This window comes from Lethenteron reissneri, unplaced genomic scaffold (assembly GCF_015708825.2).
Source record: "Lethenteron reissneri isolate LAM-NWPU_2019-01 unplaced genomic scaffold, ASM1570882v1 scaffold_1937, whole genome shotgun sequence".
NCBI classification, from domain to species: domain Eukaryota; kingdom Metazoa; phylum Chordata; class Hyperoartia; order Petromyzontiformes; family Petromyzontidae; genus Lethenteron; species Lethenteron reissneri.
The window spans coordinates 1-20,583 of record NW_026891704.1 but is presented as its reverse complement, the minus strand read 5'-3'; the positions used below and the strand labels follow the sequence as shown (position 1 = coordinate 20,583).

Genomic DNA, 20,583 nt, shown 5'->3' with positions numbered 1-20,583 from the left:
CTGTGTCTATGCCTGTCTTTGTTGTTGTGTTGGTGTGGTGTCTGTGTGTCTGTGTTAGTGAGTCTGTGTCTATGCCTGTCTTTGTTGTTGTATTGGTGTGGTGTCTGTGTGTCTTTGTGAGTGAGTCTGTGTCTATGCCTGTCTTTGTTGTTGTGTTGGTGTGGTGTCTGTGCGTCTTTGTGAGTGAGTCTGTGTCTATGCCTGTCTTTGTTGTTGTATTGGTGTGGTGTCTGTGTGTCTTTGTGAGTGAGTCTGTGTCTATGCCTGTCTTTGTTGTTGTATTGGTGTGGTGTCTGTGCGTCTTTGTGAGTGAGTCTGTGTCTATGCCTGTCTTTGTTGTTGTGTTGGTGTGGTGTCTGTGTGTCTTTGTGAGTGAGTCTGTGTCTATGCCTGTCTTTGTTGTTGTGTTGGTGTGGTGTCTGTGTGTCTTTGTGAGTGAGTATGTGTCTATGCGTGTCTTTGTCTAAGTGTATCGATGTGTCTACGCACTAACGGCACTGGCCCCAACAGCCCTGTCAACATCCACAGTGCAACACGCACTGTGGATTGTTCATTTATTTTGTAGTTTCGGCAAAATGTCACTCTTGACTCATAAATAACTTCTGTGTGTTGTTTTGCGACTGCCCCGGGCATGTTTACGTGCGTGGCTAAGAGTGTGTGTGTGAAATGCCAACGGGACCTACATCTCTGCTTTATTGACCTGCCCAGCGCCTACAATCAGAGGTCGCAACCGGGTACCCAATACCCGTACCCTACCCGATACCCGGCTACCCTGGTGTGGCCGGGTACGGGTAGGCCGTGAGTCACTGGTGAGTAACTGTCACTCATTTCCCAACGTCTTGTCTCTTCTCACAATTCAAGTTCCTAGAATCAACCCACCCGCGCCTGCAACATGGCTTCATCCCAGAGGTCGCAATCGGGTACCCGATACCCGTACCCTATCCGTACCCGGCCCGGCCGGGTACGGGTACCCGTTTGCGACCCTGGTGCGGCCGGGTACGGGTACGGGTAAGGAATCAAAGCCCGTTTGCGACCTCTGCCTACAATACCATCAATAGGACAGGTCTTTTGGGATATTCCTCGCGCTTTCGGAGTCCCTGACTCTCTGCTCACAATCGTTAAGGGCCTTCATGGTGGTGGGCGGGCCCCTGGGTAAAGCTACGTGGCCGGGAGTAGGTTACATTCCCTGTTCCATTCCCTGGCCCCCACATTTATTGAACATCATCTTCGACCACTGAGTTTTAGAAGCCCTCCATGGCTGTGCCGGAGGAATCTCCATCGGGTCCAGATACAATGGGAGGCTGATGGATGGCTCCCTATTGGTTAACCGTGTTATGTAAGCTGATGATCTGGTGATCACTCTGGGAAGGAGTTGGAGGCTCAAAAGTAATAGGTTCACAGTAAAACCTCGATATACTAAGCAGATGTGTTTGTTCATAGAGCTTCGTTCGAAACTTCGTATCGTGAATAACTTTTACCATTAGCACTGTGCGGATGTGTTCCCAGCCTTTGTAACTTACCATTTCACACTATTAACACTTCATAGCTCACCATTCACATTGTAAACGAAGACAAAAATAAGTAATACCTCCATATACGCAGCAGATACGTTCCTGGAGCTTTGTTCGTATATTGAAACTTTATATCGTGAATAACTTATACCATTAGCACTATTGCGATGCCAGCCTTCGTAACTTACCATTTCATACTATAAACACTTCATAACTTAGCATTCACATTGTCAACAAAGACAAATTATATTTAAGTTAATGTCATACTCTACAGTATTAACATAAACAGATAAAAACAGACATTAATCACGTAAACATAGTGAAGAAATGTCATGTTATTCTTATTTATATAGTGCCGGGGATAGATACAATTAATGAAAAACAAGAATAGGTTTAACCCTTTCTGGCGCTGAAACAGGAGTTGTGTTAAGATGGTCAAACACCAAATAGATACATTTTTGCAAGGCATCAATTCTGCATAAAACACACATGCTTGTGGAAAAACGTGCAAATCAACATGCTCTGATAATTGTTTTTTTTTTACAAGGAGTCATGTTTGCATAGACCACAATACCTGCAGTCATAATGCAAACAAAAAACACAACTCTGATAATTTATGCACTGTCCTTGAAGTTGATTGGTCCACACCCGAGACAGCTTTCCTTAGAGCCTAGTCTCACATGGGTTGGACCAGATTACGCCAAAAGGCGCACAACTCAAAGACAATGCACCATCAGAGTATGAGAGCTCGGGAGTAAGCATTTAATGGTGTAAACATGCTCTGTCAATGTATACATTGTCTTTGAAACTGCTTTATTGCCATAAAGGCTAAAGCCTATTCTTATTTTTTCATCATCTTGGATTCTGGCACGAAGGTCCCATAGATATAGATACACATCTTATTTAACAAGTCATTTCAGCGTGTTTTTTTATAACCATTAAACCGATGGTAATAATTCCCAAGTTAGTTACACTGGAACTCCGGGTATCGAATTCTACTGGACATCCTGTGGAAAATGGAGCTTTGTATCCTTGTCAGATTTCTCCTGCAGTCTAAATGACGATTCTGATTCGGATGATTCTCCAGTCGAGGTGCAGTGACACCCGACGCAGCAGCCTTCAATGCAGAACACGAAGAACCAGTGGCATCTACATCTCCAGAACGTGAAGAACCAGTGGCATCTACATCTGCAGAACATGAAGAACCAGTGGCATCTACATCTACAGAACACGAAGAACCAGTGGCATCTACATCTGCAGAACACGAACCAGTGGCATCTACATCTCCAGAACACGAAGAACCAGTGGCATCTACATCTGCAGAACACGAAGAACCAGTGGCATCTACATCTCCAGAACACGAAGAACCAGTGGCAGGCGAGGCTGCATTGGCTGGGTCACATGCCCAGCCACCGCATGCCCAAGCAACTTCTGTTTGGCCAGATAGAGGGGGCTAATGGATAGAGCCAGCAGTGTCAAGATCGGCCTCTGTGGAGGAGGCTCGTGAAGGACACTACTGGGGAGTTGGAGGCAGTCGCCCTCCAGCAACAACGGAGGGCATAGGAGCAACACTCACAACAACAATCGGAGCGCTGGGGTGGCTAAAGCACAGTAGGGGCACAGGTGGTGCATCTGCCAGTCGTCTCAGTCAACCCCATGGCACCTGGGTCTGTCCGGTGACCTCCTGTCAGCAGAGAGCCTTTGACACTTTGCGTGGCCTTGTGAGTTTACCTCGCCTGACACAACAGTGGAGGGTGGAGGTGGGGTGGTCATGCCACTTGGTCGGTTTCTGCCGGTCTCTCGTCATGATGGTGGTGGTGGTGGTGGGGAGCGGTGGCACAGTGGTTGACGCGCCACGCTACAAAACTGGCGACCCCAGTTCAATTCCCACTCACGGCCACCAACACAAGTGACGACTATCTGAATGGGTCCTGGGCCTCCCCTAGGTCGACTCAGACTCAAATGAGTACCTCGTGCGGTGTGTAGTAAACATCGCCACTGGTAGCAGCGCCTATGCGCTGCTACTCGCTACGAACAGCACTTGCCCCGACGTTCTGTTCAAGGCTACACGGGGGACCTTTGTCTGTGCTGGTGGTTGGTTGGTTGGTGGTGGTTGTGACTCGGTGTTTCTGCCGCGGTGACGTCAGAGAGAGTTTCCGCAGCCGATTCCTGGAAGCCGACGGGCCGCTGCGCTCCCTGCGATCGATAAGATAAATAAAAACATCATCTCGGGCGCTCCGCTCGGGGGCCCGGGGCAGTCGACGAGATTCCTCCCGAGTATCGATGGGGGTGGTGATACATAGAACTCTGGCAAAGCGACGTATCACCACGTTGAGTACGTTGTAGCGAGAGTACGTCCAGCGGGCGGGAGTAAATCGGGGTGTTGTGGTAATTGAAACGTGCGGCATTAACCAGGGCGGCCCACTGGATCCGAAGCACAAATCTGTTTCTGTGCCTTCGAGTCCCTAACGAGGGTAGAAACCAGCCAGCGGTTAAATTTCGATGTAAAGCTTTCGTGACTGTAGCAGGGATTCATCTTCTTGGTTCTTTCGGTAAAGTCACGTAGAAGGGAAATAATAAAATAATAAAATAAAACATAATAAAATACAATTCTCACGACGTTTCGGCCACAACGCAAGCAGCCGTCCTCAGGTGAAGAACAAGTCAGACCTGTTCTTCACCTGAGGACGGCTGCTTGCGTTGTGGCCGAAACGTCGTGAGAATTGTATTTTATTATGTTAAAATTGTATTATTTCCCTTCTACGTGACCTTACCGAAAGAACCAAGAACAGCCAGCGGTTGTTTCTCTCCCACAGCTGCGAGTCGCATTTGGGCATTTCATCGGTGGAGACTTTAGGACAAGATGGCCGCAGTGCAGTTCCTCAGGAACTGCTGGTTTTCCTACAAAGTTGCACAGCGGGTCAACGCGCTGCACCACGATCCCGGTGGCGATGATCTGAACCGGTCTGGACCTCCGCTAGGCTCAGCCTGAGCTTAGTACCTGGTGCGATGTGTACTGGGGAGACAAAGGCGGCCTGGCGTGGTGCTGGCCACCCACCCCCTCGTGTGCCACAGTGCCGGTCTTCATAGGTGCTGCTACTCGCTAACAGCACTTGACCCCAACAGTCTGTTAAGGCTACACGGGGGATCTTTGTCTTTTCTGTTATGGTAGTTGAGGTTGTGGTCTTTGTGTGTGAGTCTGTGTCTATCTATGAGTCTGTGTTAGGTGCTACGCGCTACTAGCAGCACTTGCCCAGACGCTCCGTTGAAGGCTACATGGGGAACCGATGTCTCTGTGTGTGTGTGAGAGATTGAGTCTGTGTGTGTCTGTGTGTGTGTCTGTGTGTGTGTCTGTGTGTGTCTCTGTGTCTCTGTGTGTGTCTGTGTGTGTGAGAGTCTGTGTGTGTCTGAGAGTCTGTGTGTGTCTGTGTGTGTCTGTGCGTGTCTGTGCGTGTCTGTGTGTGTCTGTGTGTGAGAGATTGAGTCTGTGTGTGTCTGTGTGTGTCTGTGTGTGTGTGAGTTTGAGTCTGTGTGTGTGTCTGTGTGTGTGTCTGTGTGTGTGTGTGTCTGTGTGTGTCTCTGTGTGTGTGTGTGAGATTGAGTCTGTGTGTGTGTGAGTTTGAGTCTGTGTGTGTCTGTGTGTGTGTGTCTCTGTGTGTGTGTGAGAGATTGAGTGTGTGTGTGTCTCTCTGTGTGTGTGAGAGATTGAGTGTGTGTGTCTGTGTGTGTGTCTCTGTGTGTGTGTGAGAGATTGAGTGTGTGTGTGTCTGTGTGTGTGTGTCTCTGTGTGTGTGTCTCTGTGTGTGTGTCAGTGGAAGCGCCGCTGGTTCGTGCTGAAGAGCGGCCGTCTGACGGGCGACTGTCTCTGTGTGTGTCTGTATATGTGTGTCTCTGTCTCTGTGTGTGTGTCTCTGTGTGTGTGTGTGTCTTTGTGTGTGTGTCAGTGGAAGCGCCGCTGGTTCGTGCTGAAGAGCGGCCGTCTGACGGGCGACTGTCTCTGTGTGTGTCTGTGTGTGTGTGTTTCTGTCTCTGTGTGTGTCTGTGTGCGTGTGGCAGTGGAAGCGCCGCTGGTTCGTGCTGAAGAGCGGCCGTCTGACTGGCGACTCGGACCGACTCGAGTACTTCAAGGGGCCTCGTGCTCGCTGCCCCCTGCGCTGCATCCCCCTGCGGCAGTGCTCAGCCCTAGCCTGGGCCCCTCAGCGGGCCCCCCAACAGGCCCCCCAACAAGCCCCCCAACAGGCCCCCCGCCGAGCGGGAGTTGGGGGGGGCAGCGCCGTCTCTGCCACGTCCCAGGCGAGTCCGGTGGGTGGTGTTGGTCTTAAACTCTCAACTTTGTTAAACGCAGTGAAACCTTGGATTGCGAGCAGAATTCGTACCGGAAACGTGTTTGTCATCCAAAGCACTCGTAGATCAAAGCACTCGTAGATCAAAGCGCTCGTATATCAAAGTGCTCGTAGATCAAAGCGCTCGTATATCAAAGTACTCGTAGATAAAAGCACTCGTAGATCAAAGCGCTCGTAGATCAAAGCGCTCGTAGATCAAAGCACCTGTAGATCAAAGCACTTGTAGATCAAAGCACTTGTAGATCAAAACACTTGTAGATCAAAGCACTCGTAGATCAAACCACTTGTAGATCAAAGCACTCGTATATCAAAGCACTCGTATATCAAAGCACTCGTAGATCAAAGCACCCGTAGATCAAAGCACTCGTAGATCAAAGCACTCGTAGATCAAAGCACTCGTAGATCAAAGCACTCGTAGATCAAAGCACTCGTAGATCAAAGCACTCGTAGATCAAAGCGCTCGTAGATCAAAGCGCTCGTAGATCAAAGCACCCGTAGATCAAAGCACTTGTAGATCAAAGCACTTGTAGATCAAAACACTTGTAGATCAAAGCACTCGTAGATCAAAGCACTCGTATATCAAAGCACTCGTAGATCAAAGCACTCGTATATCAAAGCACTCGTAGATCAAAGCACCCGTAGATCAAAGCACACGTAGATCAAAGCACTCGTAGATCAAAGCACTCGTAGATCAAAGCACTCGTAGATCAAAGCACTCGTAGATCAAAGCACTCGTAGATCAAAGCGCCCGTAGATCAAAGCGCTCGTAGATCAAAGCACTCGTAGATCAAAGCACTCGTATATCAAAGCACTCGTAGATCAAAGCACTCGTAGATCAAAGCACTCGTATATCAAAGCACTCGTAGATCAAAGCACTCGTATATCAAAGCACTCGTAGATCAAATAACTCGTGGATCAAAGCACTTGTGGATCAAAGCACTCGTAGATCAAAGCACTCATAGATCAAAGCACTTGTAGATCAAAGCACTCGTAGATCAAAGCACTCGTATATCAAAGCACTCGTAGATCAAAGCACTCGTAGATCAAAACACTCGTAGATCAAAGCATTCGTATATCAAAGAACTCGTAGATCAAAGAACTCGTGGATCAAAGCACTCGTAGATCAAAGCACTCGTAGATCAAAGCACTCGTAGATCAAAGCACTCGTAGATCAAAGCACTCGTAGATCAAAGCACTCGTAGATCAAAGCACTCGTAGATCAAAGCACTCGTAGATCAAAGCACTTGTAGATCAAAGCACTCGTAGATCAAAGCGCTCGTAGATCAAAGCACTCGTAGATCAAAGCACTCGTAGATCAAAACACTCGTAGATCAAAACGCTCGTAGATCAAAGCGCTCGTAGATCAAAGCACTCGTAGATCAAAGCACTCGTAGATCAAAACACTTGTAGATCAAAGCACTCGTAGATTAAAACACTCGTAGATTAAAACACTCGTAGATCAAAACACTCGTAGATCAAAGCACTCGTAGATCAAAGCATTCGTATATCAAAGAACTCGTAGATCAAAGAACTCGTGGATCAAAGTACTCGTAGATCAAAGCACTCGTAGATCAAAGCACTCGTAGATCAAAGCACTCGTAGATCAAAGCACTCGTATATCAAAGCACTCGTAGATCAAAGCACTCGTAGATCAAAGCACTCGTAGATCAAAGCACTCGTAGATCAAAGCACTCGTATATCAAAGCACTCGTAGATCAAAGCACTCGTAGATCAAAGCACTCGTAGATCAAAGCACTCGTAGATCAAAGCACTCGTAGATCAAAGAACTCGTATATCAAAACACTCGTAGATCAAAACACTCGTAGATCAAAGCGCTCGTAGATCAAAGCACTCGTAGATCAAAACACTCGTAGATCAAAGCACTCGTAGATCAAAACACTCGTAGATCAAAACACTCGTAGATCAAAACACTCGTAGATCAAAACACTCGTAGATCAAAGCACTCGTAGATCAAAGCACTCGTAAATCAAAACACTCGTAGATCAAAACACTCGTAGATCAAAACACTCGTAGATCAAAGCACTCGTAGATCAAAGCGGTCGTAGATCAAAACACTCGTAGATCAAAGCAATCATAGATCAAAGCACTCGTAGATCAAAGCACTCGTAGATCAAAACACTCGTAGATCAAAACACTCGTAGATCAAAGCACTCGTAGATCAAAGCACTCGTAGATCAAAACACTCGTAGATCAAAACACTCGTAGATCAAAACACTCGTAGATCAAAGCACTCGTAGATCAAAGCACTCGTAGATCAAAGCACTCGTAGATCAAAATACTCGTAGATCAAAACACTCGTAGATCAAAACACTCGTAGATCAAAGTACGCGTAGATCAAAGCGGCCGTAGATCAAAGCACTCGTAGATCAAAGCACTCGTAGATCAACGCACTCGTAGATCAAAGCACTCGTAGATCAAAGCACTCGTATATCAAAGCACTCGTAGATCAAAGCACTCGTAGATCAAAACACTCGTAGATCAAAGCATTCGTAGATCAAAGTGCTCGTAGATCAAAGCACTCGTAGATCAAAGCACTCGTAGATCAAAACACTCGTAGATCAAAACACTCGTATATCAAAGCACTCGTAGATCAAAGCACTCGTAGATCAAAGCACTCGTAGATCAAAACACTCGTAGATCAAAGCACTCGTAGATCAAAACACTCGTAGATCAAAACACTCGTATATCAAAGCACTCGTAGATCAAAGCACTCGTAGATCAAAGCACTCGTAGATCAAAACACTCGTAGATCAAAGCACTCGTAGATCATAACGCTCGTATATCAAAGCACTCGTAGATCAAAGCACTCGTAGATCAAAACACTCGTAGATCAAAGCACTCGTAGATCAAAACACTCGTAGATCAAAGCACTCGTAGATCAAAGCACTCGTATATCAAAGCGCTCGTATGTCAGTTGTGATCACGTGACGCATGGCAGACAAAGCGTATGCACGTGCTGCTCGTATTGCAAGACCCTCGCTGGTTTATCAAATTAATAATTAGTAAAAATTTGGGTCGTCTTGCAAAACACTCGCAGACCAAGTTACTCGCAATCCAAGGTTTTACCGTATCTTGTCGAGATTTACAGGCAGTCCCCGTACTTACAAACGTGCACACTTACAAACCCTCGCACGTACGAACGTCCGCGCTTACGTACGTACCGCACTTATGAAATAGCATCATCACTCACATCGTCATCACTCACACCATGATCACACAACATCATCACTCGCAGCGTCATCACACACGGCATCATCATCGCCTGGTATATAAAATTCCTCTTGATGTGCAAATTCTTTTGTCAAGGCGCTCTTCCTCCTCCCTCCCAGCTTAAATAGTCGCTCCAAGCCCAGGACGTGTCATTCAGACTCTGTCTAATCGACAGACCTATTCTTCACCTGAGGACGGCTGCTTGCGTTGTGGCCGAAACGTCGTGAGAATTATTTTATGATGTTTTATTTTTATTATTTTATTATTTCCATTCTACGTGGTGACTTTACCAAAAGAACCAAGAAGATGAATCCCTGCTGCAGTCACGAAAGCTTTAAATCGAAATGGTATACAGGGGTTCATGGGTTCAATCCCAACCCTGCCGCCTGCTGCTGTATATGTGGAGTTCGCGTGTCTCTTTCTCTCCCTGTGGTCGTGTGGATTTTTCTCCGGGTCCTCCGGTTTTCCCCTCCACATTTAGAATCAACGTCACCACGGCGTTCAGAGCATTTGGCTGCTGCTGCTGCTGCTGTTGTTGTTGTACATTCCCACACGAGGACGATGACGATAAGACAACTTCATTGAGCTGTCGTTACGCGATGGCCATGGAAGTCGCTTCTTAATAAGTAATATTTAAAAACACGCTTTAATGAAATGTCTAAATTTTAAGCTTTCGTGACTGCAATGATTCATATTCTTAGGTTTTATCGGTAAAGTCACGTAGGTAAAAAAGTAAATTTAATGAAAGTTAAATAAAATAAAATAAAAATCACGACGTTTCGGAGGCAACACAAGCTTCCGTCTTCAGGTGGAACCGTCACAGCACGACTGCTGTATCTACCTACGTGACTTTACCGAAAAAAACCTAAGAATATTAATGAAATGTACCGTACGAGTAATGGCAGAACTCCACGACTCCAGGAAGTGGCCCCGAGGCTTGCCACGACGCAAGGAGAACCGTCGTGATTTACAGCCAACGTGAGTTGAGCGTGGACAATTAGACCCAAGCCGAAACATAACATGTAAAAAAGGTTATTTAAAAAAATCGATTTTTTTATTTTTAATGATAGAATATTGTGTTGTCATCAGTATGACACAAGTATACCAAGTTTGCAGTCGATACCACATTGGGAAGTGGGTAAAAATTGAGTTACAAGATTTGAGGGTACGACAACAGACAGAGCGAGTTCAATGAAAGCGTGATAGAAGAGCTACACACCTCAGTGGGACCTTACACCTGGTACAAACAAAATAGTTTAATAGTTCGTTCAGATATTCATATTCTTAGGTTTTTTCGGTAAAGTCACGTAGGTAAAAATTTTAACTTAATAAAAGTAAAATTAAAAAAGGGGCCTACCACCCTCAACCAGTATATATACAAGGACTGTTTTCTTGGAATTTCTCTCACTTGATACAGCAGTCGTGCTGTGACTGCTCCACCTGAAGACGGAAGCTTGTGTTGCCTCCGAAACGTCGTGATTTTTATTGTATTTTTATTTGACTTTTATTAATTTTAATAAATAAAAATTACCCACGTAACTTTACCGAAAAAACCTAAGCGTATGAATCCTTGCAGTCACGAAAGCTTCAAATCTAAAGTTCGTTCAGAGTCTAAACGCCGACTCCGACTCCATCGCAGGACGAGGAGAAGGGGTTGGAGAACCACGAGAGGAGTGGCGGCACCGCGGCTGATCCACCCTCGTCCCTGGGCTACGTGTTCGGGCTGCGCACGCCGGAGCGTGCATACGTGCTGGAGGCCGACTCGGCACACGAGATGCACGCGTGGGTCAAGGCGCTGCGGCAGCTGTGTGGGCAACACGGTGAGAGAGCCCGTCACCTCCCTGTCTCTCCACTACTGCTACTATGTGTGGAAGCTACCTGGTCTGTCGCTCCGCACAAAGCTTCGGGTCTTCTCGGCCACAGTGATGCCCTCCTTCTCTATGCTTGCAAAACGTGAACCCCTGTAATGGAACATCGGTGCCGGTTATAAACATTCAGGCTGGCTTGCCTACGATCCATCCTGAGTTAAACCAGGCTGGATTGTGGGAGGAGTTCACAGATCCTTGAAAGATCTAGACACAGTTCCATCAGTGAGCTCCTCCGGCAGGTGATGCTGTGTTGGCTGTGTAACGTAGCCTGCATGCCCAGCCACTACATGCCCAAACAGCTTTTGGTTGGCTAGATAGAGGAGGCTAAATGGGTACGACACGGGCTGGAGAAGAGATTAACTGATATGGTACAGGAGGATGTGGAGTTGGGTGGACTTGCCGATGACCGGTAGTTTCAACATCGGCCTCTGTGGAGGAAGAGGCTCGTGAAGGACGCTACTGGGCAGTTGAAGGCAGTCGCCCTCCAACAACAACGGAGGGCGGAGGAGCGACGCTCACAACGAGTGGAGCGCCAGGCAGCTAAAACGCAGCAAGTTGGCACAGTAGGGGGCACAGGTGGTTCATCTTCCAGGCATCTCAGTCAGTCAACCCATGACACCTGGGTCTGTTCCGTGACCTTCTGTCAGCAGAGAGCCCTCGACATTTCACATGGCCTCAAAGTGCAGCTAGCCTGGCACAAGCATCATGGTGGCATCACCATCACTTAGTAACGGATGGCTACTGTTGTTGTTGAGTGCAATGGGTGATTGCGTGAGTGTGGTTAGCGCTGCACTCCGCTTCTTCATCGTTTCTCTTGTCCAACCTCTATTGTATTTCCCAACATTCTGCACAGGTTTCTGGTGTTTGGCATTGCCAAATCTTGAGGAAGTGTATTGTGGTTGCTGCAGGTCATCTCAGGAGATGATCCACGGTTTGCTTCTCCTGACAAGCACACATTGTATTCTTTGGGTCTTTCGGTAAAGTCACGTAGATAGGTAAAAAAAACTATGACCAAAAACTACGACGTTTCGATCGCAACGCAAGCGATCGTCATCAGGTTAAGACAAAATGGGGTAAGCCTTTAAAGTCAAACTGTTTATAAAGGTTTAAGATGGGCGTAGCCCAAGTGTCAGAACAGAGTGGGTGGGGGGGGGGCACAAAAGACCCGGGGCAGCATGAGTGGTGAAGGTTATGTTAATGTGAAGGATTCAAAAACTGGTGAGCCTCAGAGAGTGCTGAAATGAAACATCACAGCCAGTTATGACTTAAACTTATTGTTGACGTCCTTCCAGTGATTGCTGAGTTTGTACCCATCCTCTCGGTTGAAATTGTGTCTGTATATATGGATGGCTTCATGAACAAATCTTTGTTGATAGCCAGTGGGCTTGCAAAGTAAATTTGTCTTAGAGAAATCAATTTCGTGTGAGCCCACCGCATTAAAACAATGATCAGCCACAGCCGAGGTATTGGTCCTACCGTGTTTCAGATCTGCCTTGTGTTCACGAACACGGTCCGAGACATGTCGCTTAGTTTCCCCAATGTAACTACTGCCGCAGACACAGCCTAGTTTGTAGACGCCGGGGTATTGCATGTCAGGGATCTCATCCTTCACAGATGGGATCAGATCACGAATTGTCTGTACTGTGTTAAATCGAACCTGCATATTGTGTTTGCTCATGATTTTGGAAATATTTTTGGTGACCTCTGCTATGTATGGCAAGGGGATGGTTTTGATTGGGTCCTCAGATGGTTCTTTCCCAACGGTTGGGGTGATAGCTTTACGGATTGTGTGGTCTGAATATCCATTCATCTTGAGGGCTTGGTGTACGTGTTCCAGTTCACTGGCTAGGTGATGATGGTCGGAGATCTTCTTCTCTGTATCCTCGAAATGTCTCTGCTGTGTGGTGATAACAGAGATCATCAGCATAGATGAACCGCTGACATTCACCAGGAAGCGGCTGATCATTGGTGTAGATATTGAATGAAAGTGAGGCGAGCACACTGCCTTGTGGTAAGCCATTCTTTTGGAAACGCTCTCTACTTTTCTGCCCGTTTAGTTCCATATAGAGGCATCTGTTCTTTAGTGAGGCTACGAATGGTCTGTCGAAGATCTAGGTCGCCAGTTAGGAGGTACAGTTTTTGGATCAAGATGTGGCGTTGAACAGTCTCGTATGCAATAGATAGCTCAACAAACGCTGGACCCAGTGATCAACTTCTGTCAGAAGCCATCTTTGATGTGCTGTGTGAGGATTTAGTAGTTGGGCCTGCATAGGATCGGCCGGGTCTGAAGCACGCTTAGGCTCGTATGAGTTTGAGATCTGCATGCGTTTCCTCCCATAGCTAAACCCACACCCACAGAGGAACTGGTATTGCGGCCAAACCGCCCCAATGCTGAAAAATTGCCCGCAAATCACTCAATTGGCATCAAGCAGCAGAAGCAACAATAGCGGTAGGAATATCACACCCAGTCGTACAGAAAGTTGACAGGATCCACCAGAGAGACTCAGCGATGTCTCGGGTGTGGACCAATCAACTTCAAGGACAGTACATATCATTATCATCATCAGAGTTGTTTATTTTTGTTTGCATTTTGACTGCTTGTGTTGTGGTTATTGCAAACATGATGCCTTGTATAAAGGTGTCAGTTTTTGTACCAGTTGAAAGGGTAAAAACCTATCACTATATTTTGCCACTGGTAAAGGAGGTCTCATAGTGTAAATTTTTACTAAGTGTTTACACTTTCTGGCAATCAAACAGGAATTGTGTTAAGATATTCAAACGCCAAATAGATACCTTTTTTGCAAAGCATCGTCTGCATTAACGACACGTACTCTTGTGGAAAAATATGCAAACGAAGCATGCGCTGATGATCGCATATTCGTTTGCATGTTTAAGACGATGCATATATGTTATCGGAGCATGTTTGTCTGCATGTTTTGCCACAAGTACGTGTGATCCATGCAGTACTTGATGCCTTGCAAAAGGTATCTGCCATTTGAACATCAACAACACCGACCACTTGGGCCACGTTATTGTGAAGCCACACGCAGAGAATATTTCACCACTAACCACCGCATGGCATTTCCTTTAAGTGCAGACTCGGATTCCTGGAAACATGATTTGCAATCTCCTATACATTAGCCACAGTCTCTTTCTCACACACACACACAGATACATGCAAAGACCCCCCCCCGACCCCCCGTGTAGCAAGTACTGTTAGCGGCGAGTAGCAGCAGGCCTACGAAGGCCGGCACGGTGGCACACGAGGGGGGTTGGATGGCCAGCGCCACGCACGCCCGACCACCTTTGTCTCCCTATTGGCCATGTTTTACACACACCACACCAGCTACTCATTTGAGGCTGAGTTGACCTAGGGGATACCCAGGACCAGTTTAAGTAATTGCCGGTGGTGTTGGTGTCCTTGAGCGGAAATCAAACTCGGGTCGCCAGGTTCGTAGCGCAGCGTGATAACCATTGAACCACCGCTCCCCACAGCAAACATAACAGACTGTCGAAGAAAATTAGATTCGCGGGGACGTACGAAGGCCAGCACCATTCCTGCCTGACCGCCTTTGTATCCCCAGTGGCGATGTTTACTACGCACCACGTGAACTCATTCGAGGCTGATTCGACCTAGAGGAGGGCCAGGATCGGTTCAGATAATTTCTATCACTACTGGTGGCCCGGACGTACACACGTAGGTAAAGAGGATCGCCAAAAACACAATAACCTCAGCGAGGTTTGGAGGAGTTAGTGGGTGAGTGAGTGGGTGAGTGAGTGGGTTAATCAATGGGTGGGTGATTTGGTTAGTGAGTTGGTCAGTGAGTAGGTGAGTGATTGATTGAGTGAATGTGTCAGTGAGTGAATTGGTGAATGAGTGGGTGAATTAGTGAATGAATGGGTGAGTGAGTTAGTGAATGAGTGGGTGAGTGAGTGAGTAAATGTGTCAGTGAGTGAGTTGGTAAATGAGTGGGTGAGTTAGTGAATGACTAAATGATTGAGTTAGTGAAGGAGTGGGTGAGTTAGTGAATGAGTGGGTGAGTTAGTGAATGAGTGGGTGAGTGAGTTAGTGAATGAGTGGGTGAGTGAGTTAGTGAATGAATGGGTGAGTTAGTTAGTGAATGAGTGGGTGAGTGAGCTAGTAAATGGGTATGTGAGTTAGTGAATTAATGGGTGAGTGAGTTAGTGAATGGGTATATATTTGTTGTTTGTGTGTTCTCTTTGTGTCTCTCTGTGTGTCTCTTGTGTGTCTGGGGTGCTATGGTTGTGATGAGATGTTATACCCCTCGCCTCGTATGCAGGAGATTGTGGTTTCGATCCCGACCCTAATGTCTGCTGTATACTTGGAGTTTGCATGTTCTCCGATTTCCCCCCCAACATTGAGAATCAACATCACGCGTTCACAGTATTTGATTGCCGCTATACATTTTGTTGAACGTTCATTTGTGGTAGCCAAGTCGCTTGTAAGCTCAATGGATCTTACCTGTGAGACCTCCTTTACCAGTGGCAAAATATAGTAGTAGGTTTTTACCCTTTAAACTGGTGGCATCATTTTGTATAAAGGTGTCAGTTTTTGTACCAGCTGAAAGGGTAAAAACCTACTACTATATTTTGGCACTGGTAAAGGAGGTCTCATAGTGTAAATGCTTACCCCGAGCTCTCAATACTCTGATAGTGCGCTGTCTTTGAGTTGTACGCCTTTTGGCGTCATCTGGTCCAACACCAATGGAGACTAGGCTCTAAGAAAAGCTGTCTCGGGTGTGGACCAATCAACTTCAAGGACAGTGCATATCTATATTCTTAGGTTTTTTCGGTAAAGTGACGTAGGTAAAAACATTAAAAAGTAAAATAAAATAAAAATCACGACGTTTCGGAGGCAACACAAGCTTCCGTCTTCAGGTGGTACCGTCACAGCCACGACAGCTGTATCAAGTAAATGAGAGATTTCAGGAGCTACCACTCCGTTTATATAATGGTTGGAGAAGGTGGTGGGGCAAGGGCCGCATACTTTTTATTAATATGGTAAGGTGAGGCTTAAGACTAAGAATAGACTGCATAACAAAGGCTGAGCCTTTGGCTGAGCCTTTGTTATGGAGAGGTGCGGTTTGTGACTCAACCTGTGACAGGGAGACCACCACTAGACATGGTAAAACTGTAATGGTTGTCTGTCAAATCCAGAACAGTGCATATCATTATCAGAGTTGTTTCTTTTTGTTTGCATTCTGACTGCTTGTGTTGTGGTTATTGCAAACATGATGCCTTGTATAAAGGTGTCAGTTTTTGTACCAGTTTAAAGGGTAAAAACCTACTACTGGATCTTACCTGGTCAAATAAAAACAGTTTAATAGTTTAGCTAGTACGCAGTGTGTCACAATTCGTCTGTGTTCGTCACACAGATGGCACCCACCCCGCCAACCAATCCAAATCTCCAAGCCCGTCCTACTCCGCCAACGCCGGCCAATCAGGAGGCTCCTCTCATCCCAGGTCCGGCGCCATCACCAGGAGCACGTCGGCCATTTTCCCGGTCCCTGCCCGAAGCCACGCCCCCTCGCCGGGTAGCCACGCCCCCTCGCCGGGCCACACCCCCTCGCCGGGCCACGCCCACTCGCTCGACCAATTGCACGGGGCGGAGCAGAGGCTCCACCCACATCGTCTGCGCAGCCAATCGCAGCCCAGCAGTGCGCTGGGGGCCCCGCCCAGAAGCCAGGTGACGTCATCGTCTTCGTTGTTGTTGTGAGCGGTGTTGTAAACGCAACCACCATCAACACCACCATCATGGACATTGCTCACATAAACACCATCATTAACACCATCAACATTCTAATCAACACAGTCATTAACACCATCATTATAAACATCATTAACATTACCATCATAAGCATAATTACCATCAACATCATCAACACCATCATTAACACCATCATTGACACTGCTAACCAGAGGTCGCAACCGGGTACCTGATACCCGTACCCTACCCGATACCCGGCTACCCGTACCCGGCCGGGTACGTGTACGGGTACCCGTTTGCCACCCTGGTGCGGCCGGGTACGGGTAAGGAAACAAAACCCGTTTGCGACCTCTAACGCATTGCCCTTGGAACCGATTGGCCTACACCTGAGCAAGACAGCCTCCTTTGTGTCACAGAGGTTCGTGGTACAGATTGGCAAGCCGCCCTGGCTAATACCATAATAACAACAATATATAATACTTATTATTATACGATGGGCGTTACAGTCCGTGTGTCATCATCAGCAGCAGAGCCAAGCTCTGCTTGAACCAATGTTGGTGAACTGCCCAAACGTTTCTAGGGCAATGACCGGTTTCGTCATTCAATGTCTCCTGCTGTTGTGGAGTGACTCAAGCAGCCAGCTATGGCTGCGGAGTTTGGTAGTACATGTTGTTCACGTCGTTTATTGTGAAAATTCGGTCACAGTTCCTATGATCACTGTTTCATTGCTTTCATGGCTTTATTTTGGTGATTTTTGAAAAGTTTTTCGGTTTGGCCATGTTTGTTTGTTGTAGTACAGAGTTAGACTGATGGCCTTAATCTAAGTTGTCTTGTGGTTGTTGTTGTTGTTGTTTGACTTGCATCCCACTGGGATGTTTGCACACAGCGTTGGTGTACGGTGCTTTTTCTGCAATATTTTGCTGTCTTTTCTTGGATCTTCTGTTTGCACTCAGTCACATATTCACTTCAAGATGTTTTCTTGTTCATGTTTTAGTTTTCTGTTTGTTGCGGTTGCACCCGATTCAAGAGCCGAATGGCTCACAGGGCTACACCTAAATTTCGATTTAAAGCTTTCGTGACTGCAGGGATTCATCTTCTTGGTTCTTTCGGTAAAGTCACGTAGAAGGGAAGTAATAAAATAATAAAAATAAAACATAATAAAATAATTCTCACGACGTTTCGGCCACAACGCAAGCAGCCATCCTCAGGTGAAGAATGAAACACCACCAAGCTTGGAGCGGAGGAATTCCTCTTGATATGCAAATTATTTTGTCAAGGCGCTCTTCTTCCCACCTCCCCCCCCCTCCAACCCAGCTTAAATGTACGCTCCAAGCTTGGTGGTGTTTCATTCTTCACCTGAGGACGGCTGCTTGCGTTGTGGCCGAAACGTCGTGAGAATTATTTTATTATGTTTTATGTTTATTATTGTATTACTTCCATTCTACGTGACTTTACCGAAAGAACCAAGAAGAGGGCTACACCTAATACATGAAACTTGATCAGCAGCACGTGGTCCGTCACGTGCACCGCTTGATTCCCCAGAGCACCCCTCGAGGTGACGTGCATTGTGGGGCTTCGTCTGGAGGAAGCTCTCAATGGGGAAGTGTCGCTCACCCTGGCGGGGGGAGGAGGAGGGGGGTGATTTTACGGGAAAGCGGTGGCGGTGGCCGAGATGGAAAAGAAACCCAGCAAGCAGAACTCTGTGTGTGTCTGTGTGTGTATCTAAATGTCTGTCTGTGTGTGTCTGTGTGTGTCTATCTGTGTCTGTGTGCGTGTGTCTGTGTGTGTCTGTGTGTATATCTTTGTGTCTGTGTGTGTATCTATGTGTCTGTCTGTGTGTGTCTGTGTGTGTCTATCTGTGTCTGTATGTGTATGTGTGTGTCTATCTATGTCTGTGTGTGTCTGTGTGTGTATCTAAATGTCTGTCTGTGTGTCTGTGTGTGTCTATCTGTGTCTGTGTACGTGTGTCTGTGTGTGTCTGTGTGTATATCTATGTGTCTGTATGTGTATCTATGTGTCTGTCTGTGTGTGTCTGTGTGTGTATCTATGTGTCTGTGTGTGTGTCTGTGTGTGTCTATCTGTGTGTGTCTGTGTGTGTCTGTGTGTGTATCTAAATGTCTGTCTGTGTGTGTCTATCTGTGTCTGTGTGTGTCTGTGTGTGTGTCTATCTGTGTCTGTGTGCGTGTGTAGGGGGGCAGCGAGGGTGAGGATGTGACGTACCTCACCCCCAGGACCATGTCAATGCCCACACAGCAGCGTGTCGCCCCCCTCTCCTCGTCACCCTCGCTAGGGGGGGGCACGACCCTCGGTAACATGGTGAGACCTCACGCCACCCTCATCCCACCCCCACACCACCCCACACCACCCTACACCACCCTACACCACCCCAACACCACCCCACCCCACACCACCCCACCCACACCACCCCACCCCCACACCACCCCACCCCACACCACCCCACCCCACACCACCCCACCCCACACCACCCCACCCTACACCACCCTACGCCACCCCACCCTACGCCATTCCACCCCACGCCACCCCACGCCACCCCACGCCACCCCACCCCACCCTACACCACCCTACGCCACCCCACCCTACGCCACCCTACGCCACCCTACGCCACACCACCCCCACCCCACGCCACCCCACCCCACACCACCCCACCCTACGCCACCCTACGCCACCCCACGCCACCCCACACCACGCCACCCACCCCACCCCACACCACCCCACCCTACGCCACCCCACGCCACCCTACGCCACCCTACGCCACCCTACGCCACCCCACACCACACCACCCCACACCACCCCACACCACCCCACCCCACCCCACACCACCCCACCCTATCGCCACCCTACGCCACCCTACGCACACCACCCCCCACCCCACGCCACCCCACCCACACCACCTCACCCTACGCCACCCTACGCCACCCTACGCCACACCACCCCCCCCCCACGCCACCCCACCCCACACCACCACCACCTACGCCACCCCACGCCACCCCACGCCACCCCACACCACGCCACCCCACCCCACCCCACACCACCCCACCCTACACCACCCCCACCCCACGCCACCCCACGCCACCCCACACCACGCCACCCCACACCACCCCACCCTACACCACCCCACACCACCCCCACCCCACGCCACCCCACGCCACCCACGCCACCCCCCACGCCACCCACGCCACCCCACGCCACCCCACGCCACCCCACGCCACACCACCCCACCACCACCCCACCCTACACCACCCCCCCCACACCCCACCCACCCCCCTACACCACCCCACACTACACCACCCCCACCCCACCCCACGCCACCCCACCCACACCACCCCACCCTACACCACCCCCACCCCACGCCACCCCACGCCATCCCACACCCACGCCACCCCACCCACCACCACAACACCCCACACCACCCACCCTACAGCACCCCACCCCACCCTCACCCCACGCCACCCCACGCCACCCCCACGCCACCCCCACGCAACCCCACCCCACACCACCCCACCCTACACCCCCCCACCCCATGCCACCCCACTCCACCCCAACAACCACTGCGCACCTCCCACCCCACCCCACACCACCCCACACCACCCCACCCTACACCACCCCACACCACCCCCACCCCACTCCACCACCCCACGCCACCCACGCCACCCCACGCCAACCCCACGCCACCCCACGCCACACCACCCCCACACCACCCCACCTACACCACCCCCACCCAATGCCACCCCACGCCACCCCACCCCACCCCAAACCACCCCCCACCACCCCACCCTACACCACCCCACCCCATGCCACCCCACTCCACCCCACACCACTGCCACCCACCCCACCCCCACCACCCACCACCCCACACCACCCCACACCACCACCCACACCAC

General features: G+C 48.9%; 1 protein-coding gene across 1 annotated transcript; it reads left to right on the top strand.

Moving 5' to 3' along the window:
* Window positions 1-9,684: 9,684 nt before the first annotated feature.
* Window positions 9,685-18,997, top strand: LOC133339619 (protein daughter of sevenless-like; the record flags this gene model as incomplete). Its single annotated transcript, XM_061547750.1, has 4 exons — window positions 9,685-9,696; window positions 10,725-10,905; window positions 16,350-16,660; window positions 18,872-18,997. Coding segments are annotated over exons 1-4 (630 nt in total), but the record flags the coding sequence as incomplete, so codon positions are not given.
* Between the last annotated feature and the right edge of the window lie 1,586 nt (window positions 18,998-20,583).